The sequence below is a fragment of the Pseudochaenichthys georgianus genome, chromosome 7, assembly GCF_902827115.2.
Source record: "Pseudochaenichthys georgianus chromosome 7, fPseGeo1.2, whole genome shotgun sequence".
In the NCBI taxonomy this organism is placed as follows: domain Eukaryota; kingdom Metazoa; phylum Chordata; class Actinopteri; order Perciformes; family Channichthyidae; genus Pseudochaenichthys; species Pseudochaenichthys georgianus.
Genome location: NC_047509.1, coordinates 13,849,145 through 13,867,103, shown reverse-complemented (window position 1 = coordinate 13,867,103; position 17,959 = coordinate 13,849,145). Strand labels below are relative to the sequence as shown.

The following is a 17,959-nucleotide window of genomic DNA, read 5'->3' as shown; positions in this document are numbered from 1 at the left end:
TGTGTGAATAATTTTTGGAAACTTCAGATGATCAGAGACATTGCAGGTTATTTTGGCATTATTTATTATTTTCTCCTGTCAAAAGGACACATGTTACCCCCTGAGTTTTAAAAAAAACATGATGGTTTGGCAGTGTTATACCATCTTTGCAAGGAAGTCATGTACGCTATTGTGAGCATCTCTTCTGTGTAACACCAGCTTAGAGGCAATATTAACCTAAAAAACATCAGGTCTTTTTTGAACAATGATCAAAGATGCATACATTCATCAAAGGACAAACACTGTAAGTAAATATTATTGCAGCTATTGTAGAAAGAGTTCAAATGGATTCTGACATTGACTGAGTGACACTGCAGAAAGTTGTTTTCACAGCTGACAATCAAGAAACATAATTTTTGTTTTTAGAAAACAAACCAAACTTCAGTTTAGGGATATCGGCATACAATATCTGATTTGAGTCAATCTCAGCCTAAGCTGTTTGTCCCCTTGCTATTGTTACACATTAAATGATGCAAACAATGTGGACATGTATCTGTGGGCTCATGGGAAGCAGGAAGTGTGGCTTGTTCTCAGTCAATCAGATTTTCCCAGGGTCTTCTTTGAGGGTGACTGTTCTGTTGAAGACAAGCTGCAGGGAGAAAGAGACAACATTGCCAATATGTTTCCAAATGTCTAAATACATTATTGAATGAACTACAGCTGTAGTATTTTTGTTCTTACTGTACCTTATCTGCTGTACTGTCGGGGTCCAGGGAGAAGTAGCCAACTCTCTCAAACTGGAATTTGTCCAAAACCTTTGCTCCCTTCACTGAAGTATCTACTAAGGCACTGCTGATAGTATGCAGGGAAAGCTAAAGGACAAGAGGAGAAAAAACCTTAAACATCACTTCTATACTCATTAAAACATCTCTGTTGATTTAAATATACTCACAGGATTGATATCAGTCAGGAAGCCATTGGGCACTTCAGACGGATCCTCTGGATATTTGTGCAGGAATCTACAAAGACAGCAAGAAGTTTGGTTTAGCGAGTTTTGAACATGGAATATTGGTTGCGATTGGCAGTAAGCTGTTTTTGTGACTTACAGTCTTTCGTAGAGGCGCACTTCACACACTAATGGCTGGCTGACCCAGTGGATGAAGGCCTTTGGTTTCTCTGCAGTGTCAGAACTGCAGCAGTTCACCTCCAGTTCAACCACTTTACCCTGAGCATCCTGGGAAATAAAGGTGAAGTCAGCTTAAGATGTTATGAGGATGTGGACCAGGGGCCTGTACTACGAAGCTGGTTCAACCTAACCTGGATATTGAGTTAGCCGGTTGGCTTAATCCAAAACATACGCGCTCTCGCTAAACTGTACTACGACGCTGGTTATCAAGTGGATCGCTCAAGCCAGCCGTGTCCTATCTAGTTAGGTGCGCGTTCACATGAAAGGGGTGGTATCTGGAGCATTCGACCAATCACAAACATGGAGAAGCGTACTGACAGCGCAGCGTCATACTTCCTGAATGAAAAGTCAACTATAATATTAGACATATGAAGAAGTTAAACTTTAAACATCCATGACTTAAACACTTTATCCAGGATAAAAGCCACATAGCTGCACCTGCAAGGTGAATACAGCTGGTAAAAGTGTTTGAATGCGTACATTAACAGGTTTATGATATCACTGCCCCGTCTAAAACACGAGTGGATCTGACTTTAATTACATTTGTCTCGAGTGTTTCGTCAACTTAATGTGTTGCTTAAAATAATACTTCTGCATACAGTATACTTTGAGTGTTGCACGGCCAGATACGGCTCAGCTGACTCAGATAAGAAAATATATGATACATTATGAAGTGATATGCCGCGGACTGTACTTAATGTACTCTGATCCGGTTACTTATGTTGTGGCCGATATTTAATTAAGCTTTCTTAACGCTAATGTTATAATAGTCAGATTGCTCTGAAGATGGAGGTGATATTCTATTAATGTTCACGTTCACACAGTCGGTGATTTTTGCCGGCCGTCTTTCCTGCGACGGCAGCTTTTCTGTATTTCCTTTCTCCTGTAATATGACTTGATCCCTTTAAACTCCGCACACTGAGCTCTGATTGGTCAGCAGGCAGTGCTTTCACTGAGTTGAGCTCTTAGCCTGCAACCTAACCTGGTCCCGACCTGGGGCCTATACTGCGAAGCTGGTTCAACCTAACCTGGATATGTTTGAGTTAGCCGGTTGGCTTAATCCAAAACATACGCGCTCTCGCTAAACTGTACTACGACGCTGGTTATCAAGTGGATCGCTCAAGCCAACCGTGTCCTATCTAGTTAGGTGCGCGTTCACATGAAAGGGGTGGTATTTGGAGCATTCGACCAATCACAAACATGGAGAAGCGCACTGACAGCGCAGCGTCATACTTCCTGAATGAAAAGTGAACTTTAATACTAGTCAAAAATGAAGAAGTTAAACTTTAAACATCCATGACTTAAACACTTTATCCAGGATCAAAGCCACATAGCTGCACCTGCAAGGTGAATACAGCTGGCAAAAGAAAAAGTGTTTGAATGCGTACATTAACAGGTTTATGATATCACTGCCCCGTCTAAAACACGATCTGACTTCAATTACATTTGTCTCGAGTGTTTCGTCAACTTATGTGTTGCTTAAAATAATACTTCTGCATACAGTATGTGACACTGTGAGTGTTGCACGGCCAGATACGGCTCAGCTGACTCAGATAAGGAGATATATGATACATTATGAAGTGATATGCCGCGGACTGTACTTAATGTACTCTGATCCGGTTACTTATGTTGTGGCCGATATTTAAGTAAGCTTTCTTAACGCTAATGTTATAATAGTCAGATTGCTCTGAAGATGAGAGGTGATATTCTATTAATGTTCACGTTCACACAGTCGGTGATTTTTGCCGGCCGTCTTTCCTGCGACGGCAGTTTTTCTGTATTTCCTTTCTCCTGTAATATGACTTGATCGCTTTAAACTCCGCACACTGAGCTCTGATTGGTCAGCAGGCGGTGCTTTCACTGAGTTGAGCTCTTAGCCTGCAACCTAACCTGGTCCCGACCAGGTTAGCTGCTTAGCATATATTATTATGGAGATCTAGCCTGCTAAAAAGAGAACCAGCTTCGTAGGACCGGAAAGCCGGAGTTTTCCCTGAATTTAGCCGGCTAAGCAAAAATCCTGCTTCGTAGTATACCCCCCAGGAAGTAAAGATATTAACAGAGTAAACATCCTCATGGACCCTTTGTTTTATAGAATTTTAATTATTGTACTCTAACTGTATTTGTGTCATTGTGTTATGTACCTTTTTCATTGGTATTTCCACATTTTGTTTTTACATTGTCAATTGTGTTTGTTGATTTGTGAAGCCCTCTGAGACAATATATATGATTTGTGATATTGGGCTATATAAATAAACTTGAATTGAATTGAATTGAAGCAAACACTGCTAAGAATGTAAAATACCCAGATCAAGTTGGACTGCACAAAACCAATTGACTTTTATTGACCCGTTCATTTAAAAAATATTCGGTTTACATTAATTATCAAGTACTTTGCATAACTATATTCAAATCAAGCATATTTCTAACTTTCAAAACACAACAGTTAAAGTAAAGTACTTTCAACTTTTTTGTTCATACCCGGCTATGAGCTATGTTTCAACCAGAATAAACAAATTGGACCAAACCTCAGAATATCTAGAATCTTACTTTGATGATTTTCTGGACAGAGATGACATACCCAGCATGCCTCAGACCTACAGGCTGGTCTGGGGTCAAACGCTTGTAGCCCTTCTCCATCACCTGCAAAAAGGAGAAGTCCATCATCAACTTCTGTCCGCAATCCAAAAGTTGCACAAAGAAAGTCTGCAACCTAAACTGTAAGGATAATTTTGGGTTTTCTCTCTGACCTCTCTGAAGTCACTCTGTTCAATAAAGATCGTGCGTGTAAAAGGCACCGTGTGGCTGCCCCTGGCCTCGTTGGCAGGAAAGTCTGGCACTCGTACGTCTGACTGAGACAGAAGAAGACAACCGCAGGAATATTCAGCACCAAAGATTGTAAATATGCAAAGGACATAATATAACAAGTCCTTAGGGTGCTGTTTAGCGTGCACTGTCTGTATTAGTAATTCATGTACAAACCTTTGTGTTCTCAGCGAGGTTAGTAATGGTGACTTTGAGTGGCTCCAGCACAGCCATGACTCTGGGTGCCTGTTCGTTCAGCACGTCCCTCACGCACGACTCCAGAAGGTGGGGCTCTGTCGTAGTCTGAGCAACTGTGACTCCAACCTGCAGAACAGATGTAACATATCATTACCGCACCGTTCTCATGCATTTAATTATCCTCCACCCAACAAATGATCCTTCATTCCATTCTGCATACCCGGGCACAGAAGTTGTTAATCGCCTCTGGTGGGAAACCTCTTCTCCTGAGCGCAGTCAGAGTGAAGAGTCTAGGGTCGTCCCAGTTACTGTAATTAGAAGAAATGTCTTCTACAGTTACCAAACCGATTATTTGTAACATGAAAAAAAAGATAAAAAGCATCTAATTCCCCATAAAGAAATCTGATCAGATGACTGGTGAAGAAATGCTTTCTATTTCTTGAGTGTTTCTGCATCCCATTTATTACAAGGCAGATTATTCTTAAAAGTAATTAAGAAATATAAATGTTACCTGACAACGCCAGTCTCTACCAGTTTGATGATTTTCCTCTTTGACACAACGGTGTATGTGAGGTTTAGGCGTCCATATTCCCACTGGACAGGGCAGTACACATCCAAAGCGTTACACAGCCAGAAATATGATGAACGCCTATCACAAACAAAAAGGACCGTAAACATAACAATGCATATATGTTCCTCCAAAAAAGATGCTTTCATAGTTTAGCTACATCAGAGCATTAATGTATACCTGGCCTGGAACTCTTTGGTACAGAGTGAGTGTGTGATATTTTCAATAGAGTCACATAGACAGTGGGTGTAATCGTAAGTGGGGTAGATGCACCTGCAGAAAAACACAAGGAACATGTAAATAAAAACACAGCCTGTTGTGAGAAAGCACATATTTAAATAAAATCTCAATGTAAAAGTACAACCGTTCTCGTACCACTTGTCTCCTGTGCGATGATGCGCCGTGTATTTGATTCGGTACGCCACAGGATCCATCTTCCCGTCCTCCATGACGATCTTCATCCTGAGCGTAGCCTCTCCCTCAGCAAACAGCCCCTTCTTCATCCTCTCAAACAACACCAGCGACTCCTCTGTGGGTCGATCTCTCCAGGGTGATGCAGGAGCGTTATGGCCCTTTAGTTCCTCCCCTTTCTGGTGGCAAATGTAGGCATGACCTCTGAATGAAGACAAATAAACAAATACAACATCATTAACCAGCTAGTGCACATTTAACAACATATACACAAAGTCTATACACTCACCTGCGAATGAGATCCACAGCGAGGTCGTAGAGTTCCTGAAAGTTGTCGGATGCATGTGTGACCGCATGAGGTTCATATCCTGTGCCATACAATAATATTAATAAGAAACTTTTATGAATGTAGAGTGTAATAGAAGCTTTGAATCACAAAAGTTTGCATCCAACTCACCAAGCCACTCCACCATGTCTCTGATAGAAGTGAAGTATTTTTCCTCCTCCTTTTCTGGATTTGTGTCGTCATATCTCAAGAAACAAATTCCATTGTTTGCCTAATGAAAAATACTTATTTTAAACGAAACTGCTTCACAATATTACGTGGTGGTTACAAGAGGAAATAAAGACGTACCTTTGCATAGCCGAAATTAAAATTGATGGCTTTGGCATGCCCAATGTGAAGGATACCATTTGGCTCAGGAGGGAAACGAGTACGTATCTAAAGGAATTTATAAAAGGAAAGGAGAAAAATCAATATACATCATTTTAGAGGATGGGTGTTTATCTCCACAGCAACACATATAAAGTTTGTACCTGTCCACCAGTGATTTCCAAGTGCGTTTTAAGCAAGTCCATTGTTTTTGGTGTGACCACATAGCCCTCACTTTTATAGTTCTCTCCTGTATGATGAAAAGCAGGGGTGATCAACATACTGGGTAAGTAAATCCCTAAATGTGCTCTTCACGGAGTCTAGCAGAGATGCTTCTGCTTCTGATTGTTCAGGTGGTTTCTTCTCACCTGTTTTATGGAACTTCAGTGACTCTCCTCGGAGCTGCTCCATAAGTGACTTCACCTCCCCAGTCTTCACCTCAGCTAAAAAAACAACAAGCACAGTCAAAAACAAACAAACTGCCAGACACAAACAAAGAATAAATGTCACTTCAACCAGCAATCTACATTACTAGCCACCTACCATTCACTGCCCCTTCCTCCTTCTTCGCCTTTATATCATTCTCTGCGACTTTAACCTTTTGAGGCTGCAAAACAGTTAGATATTAACCACAGATTAAATCCAAAGAGTACAAGTAATGACTAATAGTATAATAAGACATTTTGGAATATAAAATGATTTGCTTTCATAAAGACTGGAAACAAGAAGAAACAACTAGCCTGGCTCCACCCAAAAAGGTATTAAAATCGTAATACTAGGGCCAATAAAGCAAACCTAATCTCTGTTGTATCAAGTTTGTTTAGTCTGCACAAAAGGGAAGTGCTGTGTTAATTTAGCAGTGATTCAACATGTAGGTTATGTGTCTGACTGAGTTGGATGCAGAAAGAAAATAAGTAAGAACATTTCCAGTAATGCTGAACTTTTTCTAAATGTTCTGATGTGTGTTACCTTAGCTTTCTTCTCCAGGTCAGCCTCAGTCTTGGGTCCTAAGAGGTGTAGGACCTTCAGGACAAAAGTCGTATTAAGTTCCAGTATACAGTGAGAATCACCAAACCTCAGAAGCAAATATACAATCAAAATAAAAAACTACCTCTAACAATATTTTCTTTTTAAAACACACCTGCAAGTCAACTTCATTTTTGATGACCTTTCCATCAGCCCATTTTAGGGCAGAACGTGCCTCTCCTGCAACACAAACATGCTTGGTGAGATATTCTATCTGTTTGTAAAGCTTTAATGTTGTCCAAACATAACTACGCAAATATGATATCATACCCATTAGCAGTCCCATGTTGAAGTGGAACCTCTCCACTAACAGCTTTTCCTTGTGCTTCTTGATCACAGACTCAACCTGCACAAGATCACACTGTCAGTGAACACACCACCCTCAGAAAAGCAAGTAAAAAGACTTATTTGAGCTCATGGACTTACTGCTTCTTCAATCTGCTCAGGTGTTATGAACACGCCTACTCCACATGTGTCTTCAAACGCCTTCTGGTTGATGGGGTCCTGAGGGTGACTCTTAACAAATTCCAGTGCAGCTGTAAAAAAGGACAAATGTATGAAGCAGGAAGGCACAGTGGTTAATAAATCCAAAGCAATGAACTTCTACAATTATTCTCTTGTGTTAGGGATCAGTCTGAAAAAATGACAATCCATTAGAGGTGATTAATGTTGCATGTTTACATTTTGTTGACCAGTCAGCTTGCAACATGTCAAAGACCTCATAATGTACCTGCTAGCTGCAGCTCTGTGCAGATGTTGCTCTGAACTATACAGTCTGAAAGAAATCCCACGCGTTTAGGGTCTTTAAGGCGAGATGCCATACTGTACAGCAGTGTACCCATGGCTTTGTCCACTCCTGATGCCCCACGGACACGATGGGCCTATTGTAAACAAAAAGAAAAAGATCAGAATGATTAGTTTAATCGTTCAAAAGGTGGGAATGACCTGTAGATGGACTGTGTTATCTTGACCCTGGGAGGAGTGTCTGCCTACAACCTGAAGAATGTGAAAATGAAAGAAAAATGACCTACTACTACTCAAAAGTTATGAGACACGTGCACAATGGTAGGTAACTCTAAACCATTAAATAGAGCAGCTTCAAAAAACAAATGATAAAAAATGGTAGATACTACGAGTTAGCTTAAAAATAAATGCAAGTCTCATTTCACAGCTGTCTCTCCAGGAAATCCACTTCCCCTATAAAAGCCGGTCATACCTGAATAATTGCCTCCTTCAGAACGGAACTCAGCGCTTCATTTTTTTGGGTTTCTTTCGCTTTCTGCTCACTGAGACCTATGGAAGTGAAAAGTGCTAAAGTATCCGCCATTTTTCCACCTTATTAACCGGTTGGATCAGAACCGATCTGACACGCCGTCGCAACACACGACTTTCCTTCTAGGAGAGACAGAGCGAGGGAGGGGTAAACTTCCTGTACACCTCAAAGTAAAAATGAAGAACACAAATAATAGCCAATAGGAAACCGCAGCACGGATAGCCTTGACCAATTGGGAATGAGCTCGATTGATTTTCCCGCCCACTTTGAACGAGAGAGCCAATCAGCGGTTGTGTTGACAGCAGAGCAGTGTAGGAGGGGCTACCGGGATCTGTGAAATGTTGCATCAGTTTGTCATTTCAGTCAATTCAATCCCAACTCCTTTTATTCTTGGAAAGTTATGTTTTTGGACATAAACCGAAATTTTTGTCAATTTTCTTCCGCAATTAAGTTAAAGAAATTCATCTTAAAATTGAACACAGATACTATCGCTAAATGTAATTAATTCACAGTTGTCAGACCCGTTTCCCATTTGCCTTTGTAACGCGGTGTAAGGTTTTTGTTGTCCAACATGATCGACGCTCGCTGAGACAACTCCGCGAAAGTTTATCCTGATTTTTGTAAACATTAACCGCGCACTGAAGTCATGAATGAAGTTGTAGCTCCGCTTACAATTATTGTACACTAAGGTGTAGTCTTACTTTCGAGCAGGCACATATACTGAATAACAGTTAACTGGTTTTGTAATGCTCGGACATTATGGTAGGTCTGTGTTCAGTTGTTTTTACCTCTGAACAGTCATCACGCTAACTGTTAGCATCCCAACAACAGGTATGGCTAAACATACAGTGCTGTCATCGGGGGCGAAGTTGTGGAGATCTCTGGCCTGTGCAAAGTCAGAGCTGCGTCTGGATCTTACTCTTGCATGCGGACAATCTTTCCGGTAAGTTTTGTCTAGCTCAGATGTAGTCTGTCAGCATCATGATTAACATGAGACTTGCTGGACAGACCTAATACAGTTGGAATCCTCGTGTGTATCTTTGTATTAACTCATTTCTACCCACAGGTGGAGAGAAACTGCAGAAGGCCACTGGACAGGAGTGATAGGAGGAAGGGTTTGGACTCTGACTCAGACAGATGACACTCTTTGGTACCACATTTACCAAAGCCTAGACAGGCAAGGGGAGACAAGTGGCAGGAAGAAGGGAGCTGGTGTTTCTCTTCAGCTGGAAAACAAGTCAGACAACAGATTCAAAGAAGCTGTGAAGAAGGAGGAAGAGGAGCCAGTGGCTGTGACTCCAGTGCATCAGGACACCAAGGAGGAGGAAGAGATGCTAAGGGATTATTTCCAGCTGAATGTAAAGCTGGGGGACCTTTACACAGAATGGGGATCAGCAGACCACCACTTCAAGCACATTGCAGACATCTTCACAGGTCAGAGTGCTTGCAATCCGTGCATGCATTATACACTTATTACACAGAAGGTCTTTACAGAGACAGTATTTGGTTAGTAAAAAAAAAATGTAATAATACAGTTTATTTGTAAAGCATTCTTAATTCAAGAGATGCAGCACAGAATGTACTACACAAAGAAAAAAAGATATAGAACAAACAAAAAAACTGGGCTAAATTGCAATAATGACTGGAAAGTAATATGGAAATAAAAACACTTGATAATTCTAACACAAATGTAAATAATATTCAAATCAGTACCCGTATTTCGAGCCAAGTTCACCTAAAAATATTGAGAAAGCATCACAAGGTCTCTCTTTTCTTCTACTCAGGTATTTTCTTTACTTTATCAGTGGTTGTGTTTTGAGTAAGACAAAATAAATTATCCTAACACCTATTGTTTTTCCAGTGGCGAACCGTGGCCATCACAACTGGACCTTCTGTAGACACACCCACCCCCCGCCGCCGAACATTTTATTTATATAATTAAATCGATTTTTTGTTTGTTTTATCTGAGTGTTCCAGGGTATTCTCTGAATACCTTGAAAGCCCTGATGGTTCACCACTGTGTTTTTCTCTCCCCAGGTATAAGGATGCTGCGTCAGGACCCAACAGAATGCCTGTTTTCCTTCATTTGCACCTCCAACAATCACATCACTCGTATCCAGGGCATGGTGGAGAGGCTGTGTCAGTCTCTGGGTGCACCGCTGTGCCAACTGGATCAAACCTCTTACCACAACTTTCCTTCCCTGTCTGCGCTCGCAGGTACTCTATTATTATATTTCCCTACAGTCCTATGCCCCTAAGTGATATATGATATTCAGATAATTTGTCCCTTCAGTTTTGTTATATTTTTGGTTCAATGGTAGAACATCCAAAGAGGAGGCTTTGATTTTTATTCTTGCATTGCCACAATATTTTCAACTTCAGTCATGTTGCAGAATAGACAAACATGTCTTCACAAACAGCATCAATGCAACCCCCACATGTAACACGTTTTTCACTACCAAACAGCCTCTGTTGCATGCATGAAGATGAATAAGATGTACTATGGTTGATTACTGGGTGGTACATAAATTAGACGTTATGCCAAATGTGTTACTTACTACATTGTTTGTGTTTATTCCTTCCTACTAATGCCTCTATATTCCATGCAGCTGAGCAGACCCGGCGACAGAACAAATCTAAAGGGAGGGCATATGATTTTCATGGGAGAGCACACAAAACCGTCATGTGCTGCAGGCCTGCGGCACAATATATATCAAACAGCAAGGCCAACAGCATTGCGTAAAGACACACACTTATCGCAAATACATACACAAATAAAGGGCAACATAGCAACCACTTTTGAAACATTGTGTGCGTGGCAGCACAAACACTGGTAAATCACGAGCAAGGCACACTGGTTAAGGATGGCAGCTTCCTCATCGTTGCACTCGGAGAGAAATAGTAGAGACGGAGACGATGAACTGCTGTTAGCTCTATTATGGCATTTTGCATGTCGTGAGAGGTGTATGTTGCTCTGTGGGGAATGCTTTCCAGTATTTTGGCCAACTCTGCATCTTTGTGCAGCGTATACTCAAACAGCGATAGGAAGAGCCCACTGCCTGACTCGGCCATGCTGTAGAGTGAATCGTGGTCACCTCTGAGAGGGAGTTGGTTGACAGCTAAAAAAGCTATAATATCAACGTAATAACGGTTCCATGCCAGCTGATCTGCACCAAAGTACTAATTTCCTTATTTGTTTCCTCGCGTATCTGTCTGTCTCTCTCTCTCTCTCTCTCTCTCTCCACAAACTCTCACATGAAATGTGTTCTTTTGATGCGGCACGCCTTAGCAGTCCTTTATCAGTCTGTAATGCGTGTTTCCAGTCGCAAAAACCTTTGACAGTAAAAGCCGCATCAGATGAAGACGTATTTACTTTAAACTGTCTACAGGGGAAACAAAAGGCTGCGTCTGCTTTTAACGAATATTCAAGCCATGGTCTGTTGTCTTGCCATGCAGCGGCAAAAGTGCGCTTCTTTCCTGAAAACAATCTCCCTGGATAACGATCCAGTTTCACCTGGCTGGGTTTATTAACCCCAAGATCATCTGGGGCTGTTGAGCGGTTGCTGGCCCAATAGTAGGCTACCTGTTGATGTGCAAGGTAGCGTCTGTAGTGGAGGCACCGAGGAGGAGGAGGAGGAGGAGGAGGAGGAGGAGGAGGAGGAGGAGGAGGAGGAGGAGGAGGAGGAGGAGGAGGAGGAGGAGGAGGAGGAGGAGGAGGAGGAGGAGGAGGAGGAGGAGGAGGAGGAGGAGGAGGAGGAGGAGGCTGGCGTGGTACTGGTTTGCTGAGGTCAAGCTTGTGACATTAAGGCGTGTTGCTGCAATGGCAGGTGCAGGGTCGCCAGCAGCACCATCGGCTGCAGTTCTTTCATCGCTATTTCGTTTTAATAAATCCTTAGACCTTTTAAGCCAATTTCTGATGTCCATTTTGTAATTCAAACAGAAATGGGAGTCTACATAATGCACAATAAACAAATCCAGAATAGGCGGCAGAGTGTGACGCTGTGATTGGTCTAAATGTGGACGAATCACAAATCACAACAGACACATGAATTTATTTGACGTAGCCTTGCGATTTTTTGTTTTAGTTACTATCTGACATCACATACATCGTAGCATAAAAGTTCACAGTTTATTTATAATTTTAAAAAAGATATAGTTTTTTTTTATTTGTATAAATAATAAAATCGTGTTTATTGGGGGAGGGCAGGAATGTCAAATGGGAGGGTCTGGCATGCAGCTGAATACTTACATTGCCTACATATTGTCACCATGCTTGTGTTGTTTTCTGTAATTGGCAGACACCAGCGTAGAGGCACGGCTCAGGGACCTTGGTTTTGGGTACAGGGCTCGGTTCCTTCAGCAGAGCGCTAAGCAGATTTTAGACACCCATGGGATCCAGTGGCTTGAAGGTTTGCGCAGTGCCCCATATCTGCAAGCCCGTGATGCGTTGCGCACCCTTCCTGGTGTCGGCACCAAGGTAGAGTAGCATACTGCAATACAAATAATCCTTTAGTTCATATTTTTTTGTTATTTCGATACAATTAAGGCAATGTTTCTCCTTCAGGTGGCAGACTGTGTTTGTCTGATGTCCCTGGATAAGGCAGAGGCCGTGCCCATAGACACTCACGTGTGGCAGATTGCTAAACGTGACTACAACTATGGATCTGGTAACGGACAGAAGACTATCACAGATAAACTTCATAGAGATATTGGTACGGTAAATAGTCATGCACTTCGTTAGAATATTTGTAGTGTCACACTCATTATCATCATAGAATGGTTAGTTTTGATTGAAAACTCTGTTTAAATGTAATATTTTTGCACAGGGGATTTTTTCAGAAAACTGTGGGGTCCTTATGCTGGTTGGGCACAGTCGGTGAGTGTTGTCTCTCTGTGAATTTCTGTCTTGTATCTTTTAATCAGTCTGATATATATCCACTAAGTATTTTATTTGTTTTAGGTGTTGTTCTGCGCTGACCTCAAAAAGTTCCAAAATCTGAAAGAAATGCTACATATGAAGCGGCCGAAGAAAGAGGAAAATGATGAAGAGGAACTGACGGTAGCAGGCAAGAAAAGAAAAATTAAGAAGGAAAAAATTGATACGGTGAAGAACATAAAAGCCAAGGCAGGTCATCACAAGAAGGCAAAGAAGTCTGCCTAGAATCACACTGTGCGATCAGGTAAACAAGCTTCATACAGCAGGACTCACATCAGATCACATTACTACACATTTTGTGTAGTTTCATAAAAAAAAAACGATCAGAATGAAATTGATGGACACTTTATATACATGATACAAAACAAATTATTGTAATACATTGCTCAGGGTTTTGGTCTACATGTGTTTTTGTTTACTGTCACCTTTTTTGTCTTCTTTCGTATGCTTTCACTGCTACAGTACAATACAGCACGCAGGTGTTTTTATTTTTTAATAAAGAGAACATGTAATATCTGCTATTTTTTGGTGTTTGTATTTTGAGAGAAAAAGGCCCGATTAGCATTTTAAATTAAGCCCACTGAAGGCACCACTCTCATGGTGGCTTAGACTACTAAATGTTTCCAGAAGAGGCCTCTAGGTGTCAGGATTTATTGGAAGATGTTTTTCTGCAAGATACTATCACTTACGGCCCGTCTACACTACAACGTCGACAGCGTCGACAACTCCAATCTGCCCATTCACTTTGAATGGGGTGACGTCACGTTGCCTCGCTTTTTCACCGAACTGAATTGTGGGTAGCAGAGCGGTCCGTCTCCGCCGTCTCTGGCATCAGAAGTTGAACAATGTTCGAGTAAAAAGGTTCGCATGAACTACTTTTAGTACCGGCTCTTTTTGGTGTGAACGCGATCATGAACTAAGTTCGCATGAACCTTTGTGGGAAAAGTACCGCAGTGTGAACGCAGCTAATGATGCACATTCAGTTCTCGTGTGTGAGGTTGTTGTTGCGATGCCGATATCCGGACGCTTACAGCGAGGACTACAACATGACAATGAGATGACTGGGGATGTCTGTTCAAAACATTGCAAACGTGAATAAATCATTTCAAATAATATATTTGTCTCCGACTTTCATTTGTACATCATTCTTAATGTGATGTTTAGTAGCTTTGATAGCTGTCCATACCTTCAGACAGCCTACAAGTAAGACACAAGTTGTTTACTCACAGCCCGAATGCATCATCGAGATCCGTGGCAAGCTGTGATCCTCTCCGATTAAGTTGTGACAGGACTTCTGTAGCTATTCTCCAGCGAGCAATGTTTTTATTAAATACCTCCATCCCTCTCATCACAACAAGACTCTACACTGTACAAAAAAAAAACAACATAAATGAAAATAACCTTGCTGGATAGCTTAGAATGAAACAAACAAACTATCTTCCATGATTTCATATAGAGTGGCGAAGTCCCTCCCCTTCCGGTGGACCTCCATGGGCAACACACTCTCACTCCCTAAACGTCCAGGAGCGACGCTTGGTCAGGGACCCCGTGGCGTGCAGTTGGGATGTGCCGAGGCTCCTTCAGCTTCATAAACGGACGCAAAGAGCTTTCAACTGATTGCAATGTATTCCCATCAACGGCGGTATTTGATGCTCATGGAAGCACCGCACACGTTTATGTTGGCAGCTTTTAAAGGCAATGTGAGCGTCCATTCCCATTGGATAACGGAGATTTGTACACCCGTAAGTAAGTATTCTCCTTACTGTCGATTGATTTGACAGTGATATCTCCACTACTCATCAACAAAGCCACCAGATTACCTTTGTTAATTAAACGACATTGATAGGTTTAAATTGTGTACAATGCTTTTGTGTTTTTCCCTTTCAATTCTGAGAAACAACTTGTTTTCTCGGAAATGTGGAGCGCCAAAGAGACAACACTACCCACAATCCCCAGCTATTGTTGTGACTACGCCTGTCCGCTTTGCGACAAACCCTGTGATTAATCTTCAAGCTCTGGGATTGGATGTTGGAGTGGCAGTGCGCCAAGAGCGTCAAGCTCTTTGAAATGGAACGAAACCACGGCAGACTATTCAAAACTGGACTTGAACGCCCCCCGAGAACTACACATGCTGGCTATTGTGTTTCGCAACATGTTCTCTATGGCACGTCTAAACTGGGAATTGTAGTTTTAAAAGACATTTTCGTTTTTCACAAAATTAGAAGTTGCCAGTATTAAACTGTGTACAGCCCTGGAGGTTTAAGCGATAGGAAACAAATTGGTGTGTACAAATTTAAAACATGTAATTACTAAATGGGTGGAAATCGCTTGTATCCATAATGGGCAGCATTAATATATACCCACATGACAGCTCATTGTTACTTTGTAATTCTACTCCACTACAATTTAGATGATAATCTGGTATTTTTACTCCACTACATTTATTTTAGTTACTTTGCAGATTCTGATTAATGATGTGAAATATAAACAACCCTTAAATCAGACTTTAGTTACACCTGAGTCAAATTCAGGGAAAGGTGATTGTCAAGTGAGAGATATTTGATAGTTGGTGCTTGAGAAGACTAAACATGTATCTGCAGATCTCTATAAAATATTCATTAATCATTATTCTCTACTAATAGTTAATTAAAAACTGTATATAATTGCTATTTTGCACATCCCTTTCAAGATTTTCTAAGGTTCATTGACATATCATATACACAACTATAGTGTAGTTATGCAATGAATGAAAAACTTGGCTCACAGGTTCCTCAACAGTGCATTACAAGACATCTATCAATATGTGTGTATACTTCCACCATTACACTGTCAAATTCAGCAAATTTCTTATACTATCTACATCAGGGGTGTCAAACTCAAGGCCCGGGGGCCAAATCCGGCCCGTGACTTCATTTAATGTGGCCCCACAAGAGCCTGCAAAGAATATAATATGTTTACTATACGGTTACATGCTACTTTACAGAAGCACGTTGCCCATACACTACATGTCCCACAATGCATCTCAAGTTTGACTTTTCTTCTCAGAATCGGACTTTTCTTTCAAAATGTCACTTATTTTATTTTGACTTTTTTTCCAGAATTTTTTTAAATCATTTTGTGACATTCTCACTGAAGAGACTTAAGTTATTACCCTATCCGATAATAATCCAATGCAGACGGCAATAATGTAATATAATACATTCTTTTAAATATATTAAATATTTATATATGTATTTTTTGTATGTATATAAAACCGGCCCTTTGAGTGCGACCATGATGCTGATGTGGCCCGAGAAGAAATTGAGTTCGACACCCCTGATCTACATACATAAGATTATAATTAATGTGTATAATATTAGTTAAAATAAGTGCTTCAACATAGCAGGAAAGCAATACATTAGACGTTAAGTACTTTGTCAGGCTTAATATTTATCTGTAGATAGATACCCCCAAAGCTTTTTTCTTATTTGAAAGAAGACATTAACCTAAAGTATTCTTTAATGTGTTAATAAAGGTTAATTAGTTTTTCTGTTTTGCACATCCTCATATTTATCTTTGTACATCCAGCACTAAACTGTTTTATTGTAGAGTTCACTTACAGTATCTTCTTGATTTTTTATATTCTATATTTCTATCATTGACCTTATACTTTCCCCCTATGAAAGTATGTACTATTTTTTTCATCAAATAATATTATTCAACAAAAATAACATTATTCAACACAAATAATTCAATAATGTGCTTTAACCACTAGGCGGTGCACACAAGGTACACACAACATACTAATAATAACTTTGTATTATTAGTGTAGGACACTTATGTATAACATCTGAAGATGTATAGTTTTATTCATGTTTTTACATAATTGTACAGGATATTGCTATACTATTTCTCATGTTTTACTTCTACACATTAATATCTGATTTGTAAAACATCACGGACAGAAAGGTATATCCGTCATTTAATGGTAAGTTATTGAAATAGTGATTCCATAGATGTGTCTCCCATCACCCACATCCCCTGACTATTCTCTCAACTCAGTATTTACATTCTTATATTCAAAGAAAATCAGTAATATCTTTAAAAACGTGCATTGCTGCTAAAACATCCAATCAGCGATCTGAGGATCTTTCCTACGTCTGTTTCCGGTATTGTTCCTGTAATGAGAGTTCACATTTATGCTATTGAAGGGTGGAATTGACTACACATCTTCAGAAACATAATTTGCTTCAGATATAACTCATAGCAAATAAAGTATATAAATATGTCTATTGTGTACATTACTTTTCACTTTACTGCTTGTTGCACCTGGTTAGAAGCTAAACTGCATTTTGTTGTCTCAGTAGGGTGAATTGCCCTAATGTGGGACATTTTTTGCATTTCAGACTTCTGGAATATATTGCGATATGAAGCCAATACAATAAATCAACATCCAGTACCATTCTGAAATCCCCAGGATGTGTCCTAATCAAACCAAAAGAGAAATGCAGATATTACACTCATAAAAGAAATGGTAGACATATCAATACTCTTAGTGCCAAGTTGTCTCAGACAATCTGCTTTTCCTAATGTGGGACAGTTCTGTGCAAAATGTGGGACACTGAAATGTTGAAAAGCCTCAGTCACCTTAATTAATATATTTTTTTATTTATTATTGTAATAAAACATCTCAGGTCAGTAACACTCAAAGCTAAATGTGCAATACCATGTTCAGCTCTTTTACTATTTATAATGTTATTGTTGTTAAAACATTTAGGCTTATAGGTGTGGATGTTAATTTTTTTTTTTTTTTGTGAGAATCAAATAACAATAGATTCTAATAGTTTTCAAAAATCATTGAATTGTATTTCACAGGGAACACATACAACTGCAGGTGTATTTGAAGGCAACATATCAAACATTGAGGCAATACATAAAACCTAAACCTG

General features: G+C 40.3%; 2 protein-coding genes across 2 annotated transcripts; one reads left to right on the top strand and one right to left on the bottom strand.

The window, feature by feature from the left end:
* Positions 1-47: 47 nt before the first annotated feature.
* Positions 48-8,246, bottom strand: qars1 (glutaminyl-tRNA synthetase 1). Its single transcript, XM_034087705.1, has 23 exons — positions 8,039-8,246; positions 7,553-7,703; positions 7,249-7,358; positions 7,093-7,168; positions 6,938-7,002; positions 6,766-6,819; positions 6,340-6,403; positions 6,165-6,239; positions 5,961-6,046; positions 5,779-5,865; positions 5,602-5,701; positions 5,434-5,512; positions 5,109-5,348; positions 4,914-5,006; positions 4,677-4,814; positions 4,386-4,473; positions 4,145-4,291; positions 3,913-4,014; positions 3,713-3,805; positions 1,086-1,213; positions 932-998; positions 726-851; positions 48-628 (listed from the first exon to the last, which is right to left on the bottom strand). Exons 1-23 carry the CDS (start codon positions 8,147-8,149, stop codon positions 578-580), a joined length of 2,331 nt encoding a protein of 776 aa, XP_033943596.1. The 5' UTR covers positions 8,150-8,246; the 3' UTR covers positions 48-577.
* A 229-nt stretch (positions 8,247-8,475) lies between these two features.
* Positions 8,476-13,547, top strand: LOC117449469 (N-glycosylase/DNA lyase-like). Its single transcript, XM_034087172.2, has 8 exons — positions 8,476-8,857; positions 8,927-9,038; positions 9,162-9,529; positions 10,133-10,312; positions 12,394-12,572; positions 12,660-12,807; positions 12,922-12,971; positions 13,056-13,547. The coding sequence occupies exons 1-8, from the start codon at positions 8,842-8,844 to the stop codon at positions 13,254-13,256; spliced, it is 1,254 nt and encodes a 417-aa protein (XP_033943063.1). The 5' UTR covers positions 8,476-8,841; the 3' UTR covers positions 13,257-13,547.
* Positions 13,548-17,959: the final 4,412 nt, after the last annotated feature.